The sequence below is a fragment of the Nothobranchius furzeri genome, chromosome 9, assembly GCF_043380555.1.
Source record: "Nothobranchius furzeri strain GRZ-AD chromosome 9, NfurGRZ-RIMD1, whole genome shotgun sequence".
NCBI classification, from domain to species: domain Eukaryota; kingdom Metazoa; phylum Chordata; class Actinopteri; order Cyprinodontiformes; family Nothobranchiidae; genus Nothobranchius; species Nothobranchius furzeri.
Window position 1 is genome coordinate 60,567,165 of NC_091749.1, and position 19,330 is coordinate 60,586,494.

General features: G+C 41.6%; 1 protein-coding gene across 1 annotated transcript in view; it reads left to right on the forward strand.

Annotated features, from left to right (window-relative positions):
• Window positions 1-2,589: 2,589 nt before the first annotated feature.
• galnt18b (UDP-N-acetyl-alpha-D-galactosamine:polypeptide N-acetylgalactosaminyltransferase 18b) overlaps window positions 2,590-19,330 on the forward strand; it is a 166,534-nt gene continuing 149,793 nt past the window's right edge. Inside the window, exon 1 of the mRNA XM_054732061.2 lies at window positions 2,590-3,176. Within this exon, the coding sequence (XP_054588036.1) occupies window positions 2,939-3,176 (238 nt within the window). The 5' untranslated portion in view covers window positions 2,590-2,938. The remainder of the gene's footprint in view (window positions 3,177-19,330) is intronic.

Below are 19,330 nucleotides of genomic sequence, written 5' to 3' on the forward strand. Positions count from 1 at the left end.
TGGAATGCTGAGATCCGGGTTTGTTCTGGAGATGAGGAAAAATGAAGAGGAACCCAAACAGAGTAATCATCCGGCGTGATGAAGTGTCACACTGCTCCTTAAATCCCCTGGTCCTTGATGATGGAATCAGCTGCAGCTGGAAGCTCTCAGACACGCCTACCCGTGAAACAATGCTCAAAGGGAAAAACAGGGTTACAGGCAGGCAGCTCACCACGGACCATGACACCTTTTCAAAAATACAAATAAACATGTCTACATTTACATCGTAAACAAAATCGAGTCAACAATCAAAATAACAATCACAATATGTTTGGTTACCCTTCCTACCAAACCATCATTGCCAATGTTTTTCCCATTTCTAATTAGTAATTTTCTAAGATCTCTCTTTTGTAATACATTTTGAATAGTTAATACTTTTACATGTTTTTTTTACGTTTGCCTCAACGCTGTTCCACCAAACTACTCCGCTTGTTCGTTAGTCTGTTTGACTAGGACTAATCTTTGTTTCTCCAAACCGAGGCTGTTCAAAGAGCCCTACAGGTAAGATGAGAACTGATAATAACTTTTCCACAGAGCCCCGCTTCATCCTCTGCACGTGCTGCTCCATGCGCAGCGACTCTTCATGTGGCCTCTTCCTACAACACATTCTCACACCCTAAGCGTCGGAAACAAACGCTTGGTCAGCCACCCTCCACTTCAGACTGCTTCCTAATCCTATCCAGGGGCGTCGGACTGGGGGGAAAGGGTACCGTTTACCCAGGGCCCTCTGCAGGGAGGGGCCCTGAGACAGCTTTGAATAAAAATGTTTTATTGTTGTTGTTTCTTCCTCCCAACTTACTTAATGTCTAGTAAACTTCCCTTTACCTGGATAAAGAGGTTAAGAAACAGAATTTCGCCTTAAAAATAATAACTGAATAATCTCTGAGGCATCTATCACCCCTTAAAAATGTGCAAAGTGGTTTAGTCCATACCAGCGGCCAGGGGCATGTACAGCTAATGAGACATCGCAGATGCCGACAGCCAGAGCTGGAGGCAGGAGTCAGTCATGTCTTTTCCCGAGAAAGGGAAATCTGGCTTCCAGAAAGGAAAAGAAAAGAAGAAGAAGGAGGAAAAGTTAATTGAACAGAAGCAAGTAGAAGGAAGGTGAGCAGCAGCAGCAGAACACAGTTTTAGCTGATATTAGCTAGCTCTCAGAAGCTGCATTCATGTTAGGTGTTCAGTGTTAAATGCCTTTAGTTTCACCATCAAGATCAAATATAAATTAATTAGTGTTATCAGTGAAAACACTAATTAATATAAATATATATATTAATCAGAATTATTATCGCGGGCGGCCGCCGCCAATTAATTCGCGGACCTCGCAGTAAAAACAGGTTCACTCTGTGTGGATATTTCAGCTCCTTCCCAGTCATGGACCAGGACAAACTTGGTATCGATGGATTCGTGGTAATCTCAGGAATGTGAAGCTGCCACTGTTTTTCGTATAGCATGATGACACTGGTGTTAGAGGATTGTTATTGACTTGGTTAGATATTTTAAGCCTATTTTAAATTTCTTTATATTTGATCTTGAAAACGGACAATCTTATAATTTGGCTGATAATGCAGGGATTATAAAATTTAGAGTACATTACATTCACAGAGAGAACCTGGTTTATTTCATGTCATATGTATTCAATATATCAATATATATCAGCAAAGCTTAACATCATGAACCATGACAGACATGACTGAAGAGCAGATGAAGATATCGTGCCAGGCACTGATGAGAAAATATTACAAGGATCTCACAGCTGAATTTGAGAATGAGATGCTACACCTGAGAACAATGCCACATTTCCACACATTCGGTCTCCTCTTGAGCTGCTTAATGCCATCTACAGGATGCAATTACAGAGTATTTTTGGAGAAGTTTGTATTAAACTGAGGATTTTTGCACACCACCTGTGACTGTTGCTGGGGGTGAACGGGCTTTTAGCAAACTGAAACTGGTGAAAAATTATTTGAGATCAACAATGTCCCAGGATAGACTGAACAGCCTAGCTCTTCTTTCTATTGAAAGCCAATTAGCCAAAGGATTGGACTTTAAAGATCTCATAAGTGATTTTGCTAACATGAAGACCCGTCAGTGGGCATTTACTGGAAAATAAATTCCAGGATTTTTGTTTGAACACATTGTTGGCAAATAAAAATAATTAAATGTGAAGTCTGGGCATTTCACTTTCATTATGCTGGCATTTGTATTTGCTCAATATAGAGGTTAAATTAAGATCATATTTATTATCTTGTCTTATAGCATGACAAAAAAACGTTTAAGAGAGATATTAAGTAATTGAGCATGGGGGCCCACCTAGAAGACTTGTACCTAGGGCCCAGAATTTGGTGCTACGCCCCTGATCCTATCCCTTTCATGAACGGTGTGACAACACACACGCGGACAAAAGCGTTCAGCTGGACGTAAAAAGGACATCAGAGTTTGTGTCCTCACTGTGGTTAGCGGTCCGACCTGACCCGTGCGTCAGCGCGCGTGCAGCGGGGAGGCTGTCAGTCCTCATCCTCCCTCCTATTGGCTGCAGCAGGATGCTCCGCGTCCCTCCTGTTTCCCTCAGCCCTCAAACGAATCTGAGCTCTCGGAGGTTCACAATGGAGCGGAGGAGTGGACCTTCACCTGTAGATATTTGACATTTATACCTGTATTTTAGGACCTTTAGAATAAAAACAATGACATTTACGCATTCTACACTTCTGAAGTAGATGCCCTGCTGCGCACAGGATCATTCTTAGCAGCGCAGCCGCCGGAAACAACTTCGTTTTTGTTAAAAGGCTCGTTATTAATTGAATTAACTGACTGATTAGATTTTTATTTGGAGGGCGGATGCCGCCCTGCGCTGCGGTTTAACGGGAGGACCCCAGGCGGTGCTGCATGGAGGGATGTCGGCATGGCTTGCACCAGGAGAACCAAAACTTTGGTGTCCACATGCGTGATCCTGAGCGCCATGACCAACATCGTTTGCCTGCTCTATGTTGGATGGGTTACTAACTACATCGCCAATATCTACATTAAGGTCCCCATGCCGTTACCGGAGGCAAAGTTAGAGGGGGACAAAAGAGGAGACACGCTCCGGATCATGGAGCGGCTGGATCGTCTGGAGAATGTGGTGAACCAGCACATACAAGGTGAGGTTACTTTCATTCCAGCAGCGCTCCCTGCACTAACACACGAGAAAGTTTCCGTTTGACCCAAATGACATGCGTTTGCAGGATGCATGGTTTGGCACGAAGCTGCAGGTTTGGTTTTTGAAAGCTGATAAGTTGCTTTTGCCGGCTGTGCAGAGACGGTGTGATGTAGGACACCTCAAAGACTCAGAGGGAATAACCTTCACACTGATACAGTACAGGAGCTAAACTGAGAGCTGTTGGGAAGTAGTTAGATCATCATCATCCTTCGTTGGGTGAAATTTGCATGCACATTCTGCAGAAAAAAACCTAAATGTTATCGAGTTATGTCTAACTCAGCAGAGTGAATATCTTTGCTTTAAAGCGGTATGTATGTTAGAAACTTGCAGACCTGCTTATTGTTTTCATAATTTTCATTTAAATGATCAAAAAGAAACTACATTTCTCCTCTTGTGCGCTTCCTTTTGTAAGGAATGTCAGGAATCCTTGCTGTTTGAATTCCTTCTGTCTGGTGCAGTTGCTTTATGCTTCATTGCACACTGTTAATTTCTCTCCACTCTGTGTCTTTAAAAGAGCTATTCTTGTCATCGCAGGTGATTGGAGGCTCATTTTGTGCAGGTCCTCATATGAAATGGCACAGAGCTGGTGCAAGACAGAAAATCTACTCATGCTTCTTTGAGCAATAAGGCTCTGTGCTAAGCTTGGGTAAACATTCCTCCTGGAGGCAGGTCTCCATTTCAGCCCGGCACCAATAGGCATCAGCCAGGTGGAGCTTTGTGGAGGTGCCCCCAGTGACTTACCTCCTTAAGCAGGTTGCAGCCACTTCCATTTCTCTGACAGAAAACATAATTTCATGCTAGATTAGTGCCAAAAAAATCTGCATGGTCCACACAGTCACTCTTTTATAGTTTTCCTCCTGCCTTCATTCAAATAAAACTTTTTTTTATGATTTGCAAAGTATTTTCATTGGTTCTGGAGAGATAAAATAACATAGAGAGCTCAGTAAAAGACTCATCTTGTGATTAAATAAACACACAACTGACAAATAAATGTAAAAATATATAAGAGCACAAAGAACAGGATTATACGGGGGTTATTAGACATAAAGCAGCAGGAATCATATTCATTACGGGGTTTTGACATTGCGGTCCATCCCAGTCCATAAAGCACTCAGGAATTTTTTGTCCTTTGCAATATAAAACAGAAAGAGCTCCCAAATGTGATAAAACTTATATTATTTGTCCTTGAGCCAGAAGCTCATCCTCTGAAGGTAAAAAATATGTTCTGAAACAGGATAATGCAACGACATTTACAACTTGTACAGCTTATTTGGGGCAGAAAAAAGCAGTGGCCTCAGGGATTATTATGTCTTTCTCAGGCAAGCTTTTTAACAACATAATACAATTTCTTTTTGACCATTTTAAGACGTATATCTACAGCTACTGTTGCTGAGCCTGCAGGTGTTTAATTCAGCTCAACAGAAAAAAGATAGAAATCAGGGAAACAAGTTGCCACCTTTTGTCCAAAAGTACCTTGGAGGCAGACTAATTATCACACCATATCTGTGAAGTTTCTGCACCAGAGCCAAGAAATTGTCCTTCACACAACGCTCCATAAACCTCGGTGTGGAATAAGCAAACAGGAGATGTATCTCATAATAATTTTTTTTTATTAGGTGGCTTTTTATCATCAGATCAAGGCTTGCTGTGTCCCCGGTTCGCCCACATAGTTCCTGTATTTATCCTAGAAAGGAGTTTAGTTTTACCCAGGATTCATGAGTTCATTATCTCTCTCATCTGACTCTCCACCAGGAAGAAAGTATGAATATTACTCTGTTTTTAAGAGAACAAAAGGCTTTGGAACATTTTCTAAGGCAATCACTGTGTAGTCATTTTTAAAGTCCTGCATATCAAACACTTTTATTTATTTTCCACAAGGTCTTGCACCGTCTTAGAGGTGCATGCAACAAAGATCCCATTGATGAGGAAAGAAGGAATGTTGTGTGCAAAGTTGATTTTTTTCAAGCTCAGCATGAAAGCAGCACATATACTTTTGCAACAACAAAATACCCTGCCACATTAAGTGCCAGCCATATTATATTGCTTGGACAGACCGGATAATTGCTCTGAATGCCTCTGCTGCAGAGACAGACTCATGATATCGGTCTGTAAGTGGCAGACAGCATCTTCAATTAACCTAAGTGAAGAGCCAGACGTTCGGCTCTTCTAGGAACACCTTCTGTTCCAGTATTATGATGTGCAGCAGCAGCTGGTATTATTTCACATCATTTAGTTTCTCACTATTTGACTTGCTGTGTCCTTGTGGACTATTCACCCAACGTTTCCTTTGTTTTAGAGCACTGGAGCACCCACGACACGAAGCACTGCTGCATGCAGGAATGAAGCGCGCTCTGCAGCCTGACTCACTACAGACAGTAGAAACAGGTCTCTGTGTTGGTGTCAGATTCTAACTCTGGGTGAGCCAGAAATATTCCACTATGTGTTGAAGTCGAGTGGGCCGTTACTAGGACAAAGCTACGTGGCAACAGGATGTAAACTGGCTGAGCTTTTTCCTGGATTAAAGTACAGAGGAGAATTTATTGGAGCGTTGGACTGAGCAGGTTTCTTCATGCCCACCCACGTAAAGGGCTGTTTGAGGATTCTACTTCAAAACTTAAAAATTTGGAGGAACTTTGCAGCTGCAGGTCATTATTTCCATAGAAGCTTTGAAAATGTCATGCAACTCTGGATGCCAGAGATCCAGAGCTTGCTGGAAAATGCATATGCTTGCTGGGCTGAGATGTGAATGGCATTCTCGAGGAAGCATCTTACTTATCGCCTGCTACCCCTCCTGGGACTAATCTGTCAAAAGGGGATCTCTTGGCATCTCTGTCCTGGGCTTGTTCCTGCAGCCATGTCATTCTCATGGTCTTGATGTCTGCCTCGAGGTCTCAGTGCCAAGTGTTTCTTGATCAACTTTTTTTTTCTTTTTCCTTCAGGATTAAATCTTAGGGCTTGTCTATCTTGTTTATTGGTTTTCATAAGGTGTGCTCTATCCATGCCCAGCGACGTTTCTTGATTTCTTCTTCTGCAGGCAGCAGACTCATTTTCTGCTAAAGTTCACTGTTGCTGATGGTTTCTGGCCAGTGGATATGGAGAATCTTGCTCAGACAGCTGCTGATGATCATCTGTACTTTCTTGATGATAGGAACTTTGGTCCTCTATGCCTCTAGCTGGGCAAGCCATCCTATGTCACTAGACAGTCTGGTCATGACCCACTTAGTCTCTGCCTCTGCATGCTGTTGGACAATGAACAACATGATGTACTCATTGTTACTCATGTCAACAAGGCTGTCCACAATACACTGTCAAAAAGATGTTAATACATTCCTTTTCTAAATAAAGGACCTCTAGCTGCTCTTGACTCAAAGAAAAGCCCAAGTGTAAACTGTCCACATTTGATGCCAAAGCTGTTTCAAACTATCTGCCTATCTTAGTTGATCCTTCGAATCATCACACCCACTAAACCGATAGTCCCACCAAACCAGTAGAATGCTGTGGTTGTCCAACCAAACCGGTAGATCGTTGTGATTGTCCCACCAAACCAGTAGAATGCTGTGATTGTCCCACCAAACCGGTAGATCGTTGTGATTGTCCCACCAAACCAGTAGAATGCTGTGATTGTCCCACCAAACCGGTAGAACGCTGTGGTTGTCCCATTAAACCGGTAGAACGTTGTGATTGTCCCACCAAACCGGTAGAACGCTGTGGTTGTCCCATTAAACCGGTAGAACGTTGTGATTGTCCCACCAAACCGGTAGAACGCTGTGGTTGTCCCATTAAACTGGTAGAACGTTGTGATTGTCCCACCAAACCGGTAGAACGCTGTGGTTGTCCCATTAAACCGGTAGAACGCTGTGGTTGTCCCATTAAACCGGTAGAACGTTGTGATTGTCCCACCAAACCGGTAGATCGTTGTGATTGTCCCACCAAACCGGTAGAAGGGCTCTGGTTCAGACCTCAGTTGCACCGACCGTCCCCTTTTCCTGCTGAACGTCTACATGTTCTCACGGAACTCCATTTTCCTCCCAGTACAAAAACACACAACTTATTTAGTGATAGAAAATTGAGCTCAGCAGAGAGTGTTTGGGAGCTCGAGTGTCTCTGATGGACCGGTGACATGTCTAGGGTGAATCCCACCTGCTGCTCAAATGACACCCCCCCCCCCCATCTCCAGCTGACTGAAACAACAGATAAACGAGTGTTTCTGACACGACTAACGTAAGTCTCGTGTCACGGTCCCTTTGTCTCAGCCTGAACTTGCCCCGCCCAGCCTGCCCTTCTGCAGCTCATCTTAAATTGTTGATATGGATATCGATTAGCATTAACAAAACAGCTGTAGGGGTTAAAGGAAGTTCAACAGATCAGTGCATTAACCTAAACCCAAATAATCATGGGTGTTTTTTAATAGTGTCCCAGTTCCCAGATTGTAACTATTTTTTGAACCATGAAACAACAAAAAAGGAGGAGATGGTGGCCCAGACAGTTAATTTCTAAAATAAAAAAAATAGCTATGTAAATAAAAACTCCATAAAACTTACGACCAACAGGTATTAATGAACTGACGGTGAACTCTAGAGTGTATGGAGCTCTTACTGTAATTTTAGTTTATTGTAATTTTTAAGGCATATACCTACCTGGGCTGGCTGTTGCATTTCTCCTGCTCTGCTCTTAGTGATGTGAATGCAAATGGAAAAAGTCTTGGAGTAGAGATCCTTAGATTGTCTAGATATCCTAGGAAAGCAGAGCTGCTGCTACAGAGAAACCAGAAGATTGCTTTTTCTCTGATGATGGTTCCACATAAGTCAGAGCGACTCCACCACAGCTTTGTGTCTGAAAGAGGAACAGAATGTGAGTCTATAGGCTTGGATTTTAGATAGTAAACCAGCCACATGCATTTATTTAAATGTGGTTTGTTTGATTTAGCTTATCAAGTTCAGTGTTCTGTAAATGAATTTTGTCCCATTAAAATACTTTGTGGGTAAAATTCGAGCTTAATAATATGAGTCAGTACAATAGTTTTCCTTTGCAATATTGTCATGACATCATTAGAAGGTAGTACTAAATTTAGCTACATTTGGCTAAAGGCAACAACATCATTATTTATGTCAGGTATATATATATATATATATATATATATATATATATATATATATATATATATATATAAAGTTAATTTAACATGCTCAATTGAAAAAGCTATTTTATTTTTTATTTTTTTTATTTTGTGCGACTCAAGCCTCCTTTCCACTGGATGAGAAAGCGTCACAAAACAGACTTCACAGCAATTAGCTGCCATTATAGAGGGCGAGTTCCTTTCCAGCGGCAGCAAAGTGGGATGATTTGGACGAGTCCCAGAGGAGAAGGGATGCTATTGTTGCGTTTAGAGTCTGTAATTTATGTGCTACGCCTCTAAAACAGGCCAAACTTCACAATTTAGATCAGCCCAGACAGGAAGTCTAACACAAAAGCAGTGTAAAACATCCAGAAACTTTCTAAATAAAAGTCACGTGCAGGTAAACGTAAGTGTAAACAGAATAGAAACAACCCCACAGACCTTTTTCAATCAATCAGATTTTATTTAGAGCTTTTCAAGTAAAAGTGCAACTCAAAGTGCTTTACAGAATTAAAATGGCACACACACACACACACACACACACACACACACACACACACACACACACACACACACACACACACACACACACACACACACACACACACACACACACACACACACACACACAAAAATTATATTTTGCTGAGTTCAGATGAGCCAAGTAAGGTAAGGCAAGGAAACACCATCAGAGGAGCCATCTGCCCCGGCAGCATCAGGTCAACTACAGCAACCAAGTCGGGGCGCCCAGAGGAGGGAGGGCATAGACCCCCACCTCCACTCAAGTACTACCTGTTTTTGGATACATGCAGCCGTTGTTCCCCTTCCTTGTTATCATGTAGACTTCTGAAATCACACTTAGTGTTGCTATTCTCCCATGATTTTGTGGCCTTGTGGGACCAGCGGCATGCAACGTGTTTGCTTCCTTTTTCACATCTGAAACGCTCCCGGTTGGAAGGGGTCTCGCGGGTAAAACGCGGGAATTACCTTGTGCACCGTTTTTATGTTCGGTGGAAAGGAGCCTTTAGGGTTGAACAATATTTTTTTTTTTTTTTTTATGTTTTTCTAAAATTAGAACCATCATATAGACCAGTAAACCTTTTTTCACAAGAACCCCCTTTCCTGTGTCGAAGACAAGCAAAGGTACCCCAACAACTCCCACCCACATCCACACAATTAAAAGTGATTAATTACAAACTTCATAGAGACATGCAGAATTATAAATCTTATACAGAATTAGATTATTGGGTCATTGGGTTTGGGTTATTGAGATTTTATACATACAATTTGTACAAATATAAACTTGGTAACCTCAACCTCAGTACAGAAAAAAGTGTGGGCATCCCCTGCAATCTTGGGGTCCTTGACCACAGGTTGGGAACCACTGATCATTAAGACATTTCACATTTCTCCAAACGCTTCCTCGGATGCGAACAGAAGAAGGAATCTTAAAGATGGTGATTATTTAAGTCTGCTCATGTCCAATTAGGACATTCTAAGGGCTTTAAATGTTTTAACCCATTTTAGATCAAGGAAACTATACACGTACACACATTTCAATAATGACTATATGTTAAAAAACAAAATAATTTAAACCACAAATAAATACCATAACCACAAACTAAAGATATGCTAGTGTATACATGTGTCATCTGAAGGTTAGTTGAAAAAAAAAAAGCTCTAAAAGATTTTATAAAATGATTACATAAAAGCCGGGAGACATGGGGATGGACTGTCCAATCTTGGGGGCAGAAGTTGCCGAGGTAGTCAAACAACTACACAGCGGCGGAGCCCCAGGGGGCGGGTGAGGTTCGTCCTGGGTATCTCAAGGCCATGGATGTTGTAGGGCTGTCGTGGTCGACACATCTCTGCGACATCGCGTGGTCATCGGGGGCAGTTCCTGTGGAGTGGCAGACCAGGGTGGTGGTCCCCATCTTTAAGAAGGGTGACCTGAGGGTGTGTTCCAACTATAGGGGATCACACTCCTCAGCCTCCCTGGAAAGGTCTACTCCAAGGTACTGGAGAGGAGGGTCCGATCGATAGTTGAATCTCAGATTGAGGAGGAGCAATGTGGTTTTCGTCCTGGCCGTGGAACTGTGGACCAGCTCTATACCCTTGCAAGGGTGATGGAGGGGGCATGGGAGTTTGCCCAACCAATCCACATGTGTTTTGTGGATTTGGAGAAGGCTTATGACCGTGTCCCCAGGGGCACCCTGTGGGGGACGCTCCAGGAGAAAGGGGTTGGTGGCATTCTGTTAAGGGCCATTCAGTCCCTTTACCAGAGGAGCGTGAGTTTGGTCCGCATAGCCGGTAGTAAGTCGGACCTGTTCCCGTGAGGGTTGGACTCCTCCAGGGCTGCCCTTTTTCACCGGTTCTGTTCATTACCTTTATGGACAGAATTTATAGGCGCAGCCATGGTGTGGAGTGTTCCGAGTTTGGTGGCAGGAGAATCTTGTCTCTGCTTTTTGCGGATGATGTGGTCCTCCTAGCTTCATCCAGCTCTGACCTTCAGCTCTTGCTGGGTAGGTTCACGGCCGAGTGTGAAGCGGCTGGGATGAGGATCAGCACCTCCAAATCTGAGACCATGGTTCTCGACCGGAAAAGGGTGGCTTGCCAACTCCGGGTCGGGAGAGAGGTCCTGCCTCAAGTGGAGGAGTTTAAGTATCTCGGGGTCTTGTTCACGAGTGAGGGTAGGAGGGATCGGGAGATCGACAGGCAGATTGGTTCAGCATCTGCAGTGATGCGGACGCTGAGCCGATCTGTCGTGGTGAAGAGGGAGCTGAGCCAGAAAGCCAGGCTCTCAATTTACCGGTCGATCTACGTCCCAATCCTCCGAGGATACAAGCGGCCAAAATGAGTTTCCTCTGTAGGGTGGCCGGGCTCAGCCTTAGGGATAGGGTGAGGAGCTCGGACATTCGGGAGGGACTCGGAGTAGAACCGCTGCTCCTCTGGATTGAAAGGAGCCAGTTGAGGTGGTTTGGGCATCTGGTCAGGATGCCTCCTGGACGCCTCCCCGGGGAGGTGTTTTGGGCATGTCCTGCCGGCAGGAGGCCCCCGGGTCGACCCAGGACACGTTGGAGAGGTTACATCTCCAATCTGGTCCGGGAACACCTTGGGGTCCTGCCGGAGGAGCTGGTGGAGAAGGCCGGGGAGAGGACAGTCTGGAGCTCCCTAGTTGGGATGCTGCCCCTGCGACCCGGACCCGGATAAGCGGAAGAAGACGACGACGATTAAATAAAATCTCTTTTTGTTACCAGACTACCAGACTTTAGGCCTGTTCAGGTCCATGAGATATATTCAGTAAAATACTCGATCTGAAGGTGTGCTTGTTGCAGACAAAGCTGGTGTTTAATATTCACCACATTTTCAGACCATGTAGGATTTCTCCAGTATCAAGTTGGCCGTGGTTCTGCAGCCATTGTGTTTCCTATCACCTCCGCCTCACAGGAACGAACAGCTCAGTCGGTCAGCATTCTATTTCTACAGTTGCAGGAACGACAGCAGTAGAAGAGTATACAGGAAGTCCCCTCATCAAGCACAAATGTTTACCAATTTTAAAATTGGATTCACAATCTGAGATTGCATTCGATAGATTTTAAGAATAGTATTCTAAAAATTTACCATTACACTCCGTGATACCAACTTTATTATCTTCTTGGTGATTTTTTGCACATGGATTGTTCACATAAAGTTTAAATAGTTTGTTTTTAATCACATCTTGACATTTTTACCTACAGTTTTAACTCATCCATATTCGAGCAAGTTCAATATAATGTCACCTTTTATTAATTTTATTTCCACGGATAAGCATGTACTGTGTGTTTCCTATTATAGAAGCCAGGCAGCCTTAGAGACAGCATCGTTAGCTCATTGCTGATGTGGCAGCAAATGACTGTGACAGTTTCCATGATGGCTTCAAGCAAATCCAGCCATTAAGTCAATTGGGAATCTCAATGAATTAGTGTTTCCGTCTACGCTCAGAGGACAGTTATATTTGGATTTTTGTCCAGTATGATTTTTCCAGGGCAACAATCCGTGCAGCACTGGAGTAAACGAGTGATGGAGAACAGGAGGTTGCAATATGTTGGTCTGAGTGAATGTGTGCAGATGTTTGAGTGCATGTTAGCACAGGTTGTGGTATGCAAACTCACTAAATCCACGGGACCATTTGCAAACTACTAGAGGTACCACAGAGAACAAGACTTTCTGTACATATTGAATGGGAAACAATGATGCTTGAATGAAGAATAGATAAAAAATAGTTAACATTCAGAACAGGTTTACATGGCGTAATCAACATGTCAGCATTGCTGCAGAGGTCTGTTTACTTTCCGAGATGATTGGTCTTTTTTAATTCATCATGCAATTTCTGAAACAGATTCTCATTTTGGAACTCGTTACCCAGCAGGTAGAAAACTGGTGCTACAAACTAAACTAATGCTGCTGATGAAGAGGTAATATTCAGCTATTTGAGGTTTACTAAAGCTGCAGCACGCACCTAGCATTCATCAAGTCAATGGGTACATTTATTAATGCTTGTTGTGTTGTTCTCCAAATGCTTCCTCGGATGCGAGCAGAAGCAGGAATCTTAAAGATGGTGATTATTTAAGTCTGCTCATGTGTTGTGTTGACAAGGAATGTCTGCCAAAACACAAACTGAGGCTTACTCAGTTAATTATCAAGATCTTTCCTGTAGTGTAACAAAAATTAGGCAGATGACTGATTTTGGTGGGCATAACCTGCTCAGCTAATTAGCTTTAATAAGGGGCAGGTGCATCAGACAGCGAGAACAGCTGAGCGCTTCCTGTGTGGAGAGAAAATGCAAAAAGAAAGGACGAGTTTAGGCTGCCATAAGAGATCAACCAAGAGAGTCCTAAAATCAGTAAGTCACTGGGGTCATGAATGGTGTTAAAAGGGATACAAAGCAGTTTTGCTTGCTTGTATTGTATTGAATTGTATTTTATTGACGTATTCTACATAGATATGAAATCGCATTGCTACAATAGTCTTTTATTTTGAAAATTACCAGGAGTTTTGAACTGCAACTGTATGTAATTTCCTCTCTAGTTCTTTCAACTGTGAAAATTGTCGTGTCCCAGAAGCAGCTCGTGGCAAAACTAAAAGCAGATCCTTAGCAGCATGGCTTGAACACTGTTGCTAATCATTTAAACATTCTCCCTCTCCTGATAATAACATTTGACTTAATTTGACATTGGATGTGCTACTACTAGTTTACCCATTTAATTATAGATTCACTAGGATAAATACAATAAAGTTTATCTCTCACCAAATAGAATATTTACTAAGAAATCACAATGTAACCATAGAAACATTACTTGGTATATATGTTGTGGATGTGTGTTTGTGTATGGGTGGGCTGGTGTTGGTGTATGCGTGTGTCTGCTCTGTCTTCTCGATCCCCAGTGAGTCGTGGCGGATGGCTGCTTATACTGAGCCAGGATCCTCTGGAGGTTTCTTCCTGTTAAAAGGGAGTTTTCCTCTCCACTGTTGCTAAATGCTTGCTTAGTATGAGGATTGCTGTAGTCACTGACACTAGTCAGTGACTTTACAGTGACTTGATGCAATTTGCTGGGTTCCTTATATAGGAAACTTTTTTCTGATTGGCTTAATGAACTGATCTGTATTGGAATGTTTAGTATGTGAAGTGCCTTGAGACGACTTGACGTGATTTGGTGCTATATAAAAAAACTTGAATTGAATTGGCGCGGTGAGCCGCTTCTGGGACGCGCCCGAAAATTTCCAGCATCGCCCCACAGAATATAAAATCTCAACTCAACTTAGTCTATTTCTAAAGCACCTTTCAGGCACAGGGCACTCAATATGGATAATAATGGATTGTAATTTGAAGCAGTGACGTCCGCTGCAATTCCGCGCCGCTAATGCGTCCAGTGTGAAGTAGAGGTAAGGGCTCATTTCGACTAATGAGTTTCTTTTACAGCATTTAACAATAGAACATCTTCTGGGCTCAGAAGCAGCTGCTTGACTTGCTGAGTCCACCATTTTCTACTGTGCCAGCCTCACTGTGACAAGTTTATCGTGTTTGGGAGTTTTCTATTGTTCCACATTTGTTCAACCTTTAATCCAACTGCTGAAACGTCTCCCTAGCCTTCATTAGTTTCTAGAGGAGCGATTCATCACTAAATCAAACAAATCAGCCATGTTCATGATCTAAATCACACTGGAAATGTGCTGGAAGCAGACTGCAGTGCCAAGTATGTCAGCTGAATTTGTTCCAAGTCTTAACAGGTGGCGGCCCGCCACTCTGAAGTTGCAAATGAGGTATTTTGTCCCTAGAGGGTGATGGGGTTTGAGTCATTTTAGCACATACTGGCTCAAGAAAACAATAAAAAAATATGAAAGTTGCTAAGTATGCCTTTAATTTATAGAGATTGGAGCATCTGTTTGGGTTTTCTATCAAAGATGTCCAGGATTGGTGCTAATCGAGTTCTTTAAGTAAACAGCTAAGCTGATTTGATTTCTCCAAGTCAGAGAGCTAACACCGAGCCAAGTCATTACAAAAAATTAAATGTCTTTTCTAGTCAGTGTTTGCCTCCCTCTGTATTGTGGGTGGGTTTCCGTAGAGGATCACAGTGCAGTAGTTTAACTGCACAGATTAACGGGGTTGTCTTAGTATTCTTTTAAACTGGAGTCCAACATCACCAGTACATTTTTAAATGCCGTTTTAAGCCACATGCGTCTATGAGTGCTCTTTACTGATCTGTTGCAAATAATCATCACAATTATAACAAATAAAGTCTTGAAATATCTGCTTTGCATGTAATACGTCTATCATATATCAGTTTCACCTGTACGTTGAATTACTGAAGTAAATAAACATTTGCTTGAAGTTCTAATTTTTCGAGTTTCACCTGCATATTAGTATCAGTTTATATCAGTGGCGGAAATTATTAGTTAGACGACATCAGTATATCAGATGTCAGTAGAACAGCTGATGTCAAACATCCCTATTTGAAACGATTCATTAGCATTGTTTCCATTACCGGAACTCCAGGGTAGTTCCTGGGATGTGGAAATTAACTAGGAGATAGGATGTCCCAGTCCTCTCCGCTGTTGTGTCTCCATTCAGATTTAGCCCTTTCACGACTTTGCACAGACTTCAGCGTATCGCGGCTGCTTTGGCAGTGAGCGATTTCACTGATCAGTGCCAAACAGCGTCCACAGTAACAATAATAATATTAAAAGCATTTATTCTATCGTAGTAGATCATAATTTAATCCATCCAGAGGACGTGAGCAGCTGTGTGATGTACGTAAAATGACGAGTTCAATGACCAGTAGAAGGGCCATTTTTTAGAGCGCAATGTGAGACAACAAAGTCCCGTTAATGTCATGTCACGTAATGAGGGAAGTTTGATAACAGCTGTGGGGGAATTCGGCCGTGTTTTCTGGTGTAGGGGGTTAGATTTTATACGTGATTGGTGCTTATTTTCCTTTGCTTCCCTTCTGCTTCACCAGCAACTTTTCTAATTTTACTAATGCCGGTTGTTTTGGACGACGTACGCTGATGTCACTTCCTACTGAGTTACAGCCAACCAGCGTGACTAAAACCAGAGGCTTCAGCTACACCACCGGGCGTTCAGAACTACCCCTGAGCAGGTACTCAGAAGGTCGCAGAAAATGGCCCGGAAATCGACCATACGGCCGACCCATTCGAGTGGAAACACGAGCTTGTTGGGAGGTTCCGGTAAATCTAAAGTTCCGGTAGTGGGAACAAAGCTTTTGTTTGTTCTTTTGAGCCAGTAGTAGTAATTTCCTCTGACTCTCAAAGAGTTGGTGCTGTTGTCAGATTTTTCTGCAGGTGAAACAATAAGAACTGGTTCCTGTTAGCAGGTACATTTTTTGTAAGACTTTTTTTACACAAACACATAAAAAAATTCTAGCATTTGTTGAAAGATATATTGAAAAAATATAGGACAGCTTTTAGTGGCGACAATTAGGAGCAACATGGATTTTCAATGGGTTTTATTATAAATTACTACAAGTGGCTGCCAGATTTGTATCTCGCATTTTCATTTAAAAAAAGCTGATTTTAATAAAACGTTTGCTGAGGTAATAATTTAGTTGTGACAGGCTGGATGTTTGGAACATTAGAGAAAAATGAAAATCTCAGCACTCGGAATAAACCAAACCTGCCTGATGAATTGATCATTGCACAGTGAAAGTGCTTTCCATGCCAGAGTATTTGTTAAAATAAAAACTAAAACTCAATTGATCCGTGCAAAGTAAAATTAACAGGGGTTATTATTCCACTGTGGACTTATTACAAGTCTGTCATCAGAAATGTGATTCATCTGTCAGCAGCTGCTGTTTGCTGCCCAGGGGGCAGGACTGCAGAAGGTGAGAGGGAGGTGTGTGTGGGGTGAGTAGCTGGAGTTAAAAACAGAGAAATATTCAAATCAAGTAGTTGTTGCAGGGCAAAATGACTCCACAAGAGGATACATTGTTGTGAAAATAAATATTTGTAACCTCAGAAGGCTAAATCATCACGGAGTCAAAACTAAACAAGAATGATTTATGAAAGCGCAAAGGATCCAAGCAAGTGAATAAATTAAATATTTTAAATGCGATTATTGTTTTCTAAAAAAATACTTTTGATTAAATTCTGATTAAGCAATGATTGAGGTTCTCATGTTGATGCAGAAAACTGGCCAAATAAAGCATAAATCAATTTACTAGAACATATTTATAATCTATAAACATGGCATTTGACAACATTTTATTTGTTTATTCTTTATTTAACCAGGAAGGTCCCATTGAGATTAAAAACTTCATTTTAAAGGGAGTCCTGGCCAAGAGGCAGCAAAAGTTACAGTTACAAATTTTTCAGCTCCACAGACATAAAATAAACTAATCAGACTGACACTATTAGCGTGAAAAGTTTTCTCTTTTAGTTTGGAAAAATGTTAATGTATGGAAGAAATACAGATAATGGCTTTGTGTAGACAGAGAATTTATGACAGAGTTTTTATTTGGTGAAATTCTGTATTTGACATTGTTTTTTTTTATTAATAAAAATTAAACTGCATAATTTCATCTTCGAAAATTCTTTGTTACAATTTCATCAGAAAATATTCAACAGTAGATTTTCAACAAAAAGGAGGCGACCCCCTGATAACCCAAGCCAAAGCAATCGTCACTCATCAACTCAATTGGCTTTAACTAATCATATTACGCTTCCCTGATCACATGACAACAGTGCATTTGGCTGGACCCGAAACGCCTCGATTTGGAAAGTTACTGTATGACTTGAGTCTTCTGAGTCAGTTTGAGCTTCTTTATTGGCTAAAGGCCATTTGACATGACTGAGTGATCGTTTTAGCCTGACCCACCAGGAGGTCGCCTCATTTGTTGAATTTCTGAAGTTGAATTTTTGCAGCTAAAAAAACTTTTGCTGGCATATTTAAAGTAAAATAAATAAATAAAGCATAATTTCACATGACAACAATTCAATGTCTAAAAAATTGATTCTGGTGGGACTGTATTTCCTCCATGTTATGGTCATAAACCTGTTTAAAGTTCTAATTATCACCAAATGTGACAAAAAATATCTGGAAATAATATTATGTTCTCTTAAGAAAATACAACACATCTACTTAAACTCAAAATTAAATGCACACTTAGCAGTTTTGCTTGCTTTTACCACTCCCTAGTGTCCATTATTCATTATTTGTTGTCAAACCAAAAGCAAAGCGTATCTCCTTGCTGTGCGCTCGTCTTTTTAACACCTTAATCTAACAGCTGAAATGTCTCCCCAGCCTTCACTAGTTTTTACAGGAGTGATCTATCAAATTAAACAAACCAGCTGTGTTCAGTCCCAAGAGAGCAGCCCGCCAGTCTGAAGTTGCAAATATGGTGTTCTGGCCACAGGGGGCGATAGGGCTGGGTGGCCTTTCATTAACCCTGTAAATGGTCATTTTAGCTCAAGAAAATGATTTAAAATTATGAAAAAGTTTCATAGCAATAGTTTAATTGGACAGTAAAAAGTTAGGATTTTCTTTTAAAAGTTTCAAGCATCTTCACTGGAGGATTTCACTACCTCAGTCAAAGAAAACACCAATAAAGTGTCTTGCTGCTACATCTGCAGTTCTTTTTACTGAACACTTTATTATTTATGACACAATTAGAAAGCATGCTCTTGTTCAAACATACTCATGTTGTTTTGTAGAAACTGTTTTCAGTAATATTGGGAATTTCCACCTTTTCAGATACTTGGAATTCATGTTTGTTGCTTATTTTTATATCTTTTTGTATTGAAGCTTTCCAGTGGTTTGTAATAGAACCCACAATATTCTGGAAGCATGGTGACACAGTTGGTTAGCATTGTTGCCTCACATCAGGGAGATCCTGGCTGCTACTCCAGGCTGGGAGTTTTCTTTGTGCGTTTTCTGCACGCACTCTGGTTTCTTTTCTTTTCTTTTTAGAAAAGTGAGATAAAAAAAAATTAAAACATTTTATTTGTGGTCCTAAATCAGATACATATCTGTTGTTTTTTAAACAGCTCTAGTCTGAGCAGTCATGTTGCATTTCACCCGACTGTTACATCACTGGAGTGTGACAGATGCTACAGTTCAGCTCTGGAGGAGGCAGGAAGCTGCAAGATCAAGTGTACGCACTGAATAAAACAAGCTTCCTTTTATCGCTTGGTTCTAATTCCATCAAGTCCTATTGCACAATAACTACAGAATTGATGCAGACACGCCGACATGTGCAGCATTCATTTGTACTTCCATGAACACGGCATGCTGCGTGTGATGCCTCATCAGGCAGGAGCCTCTTCTTCATTAGGCCCAGAAAAGGTTCACGGCTAGAGATGAATTACGTTTTTGTCCAGTGTTACATATAGATATTTGTTTTTGTTATTTTCTGCTTCACTTGCAGTCTACCATTAGGTAATAGATATATTTAAATGCAATTACATGTTTTCACTCCCTGCAGGAA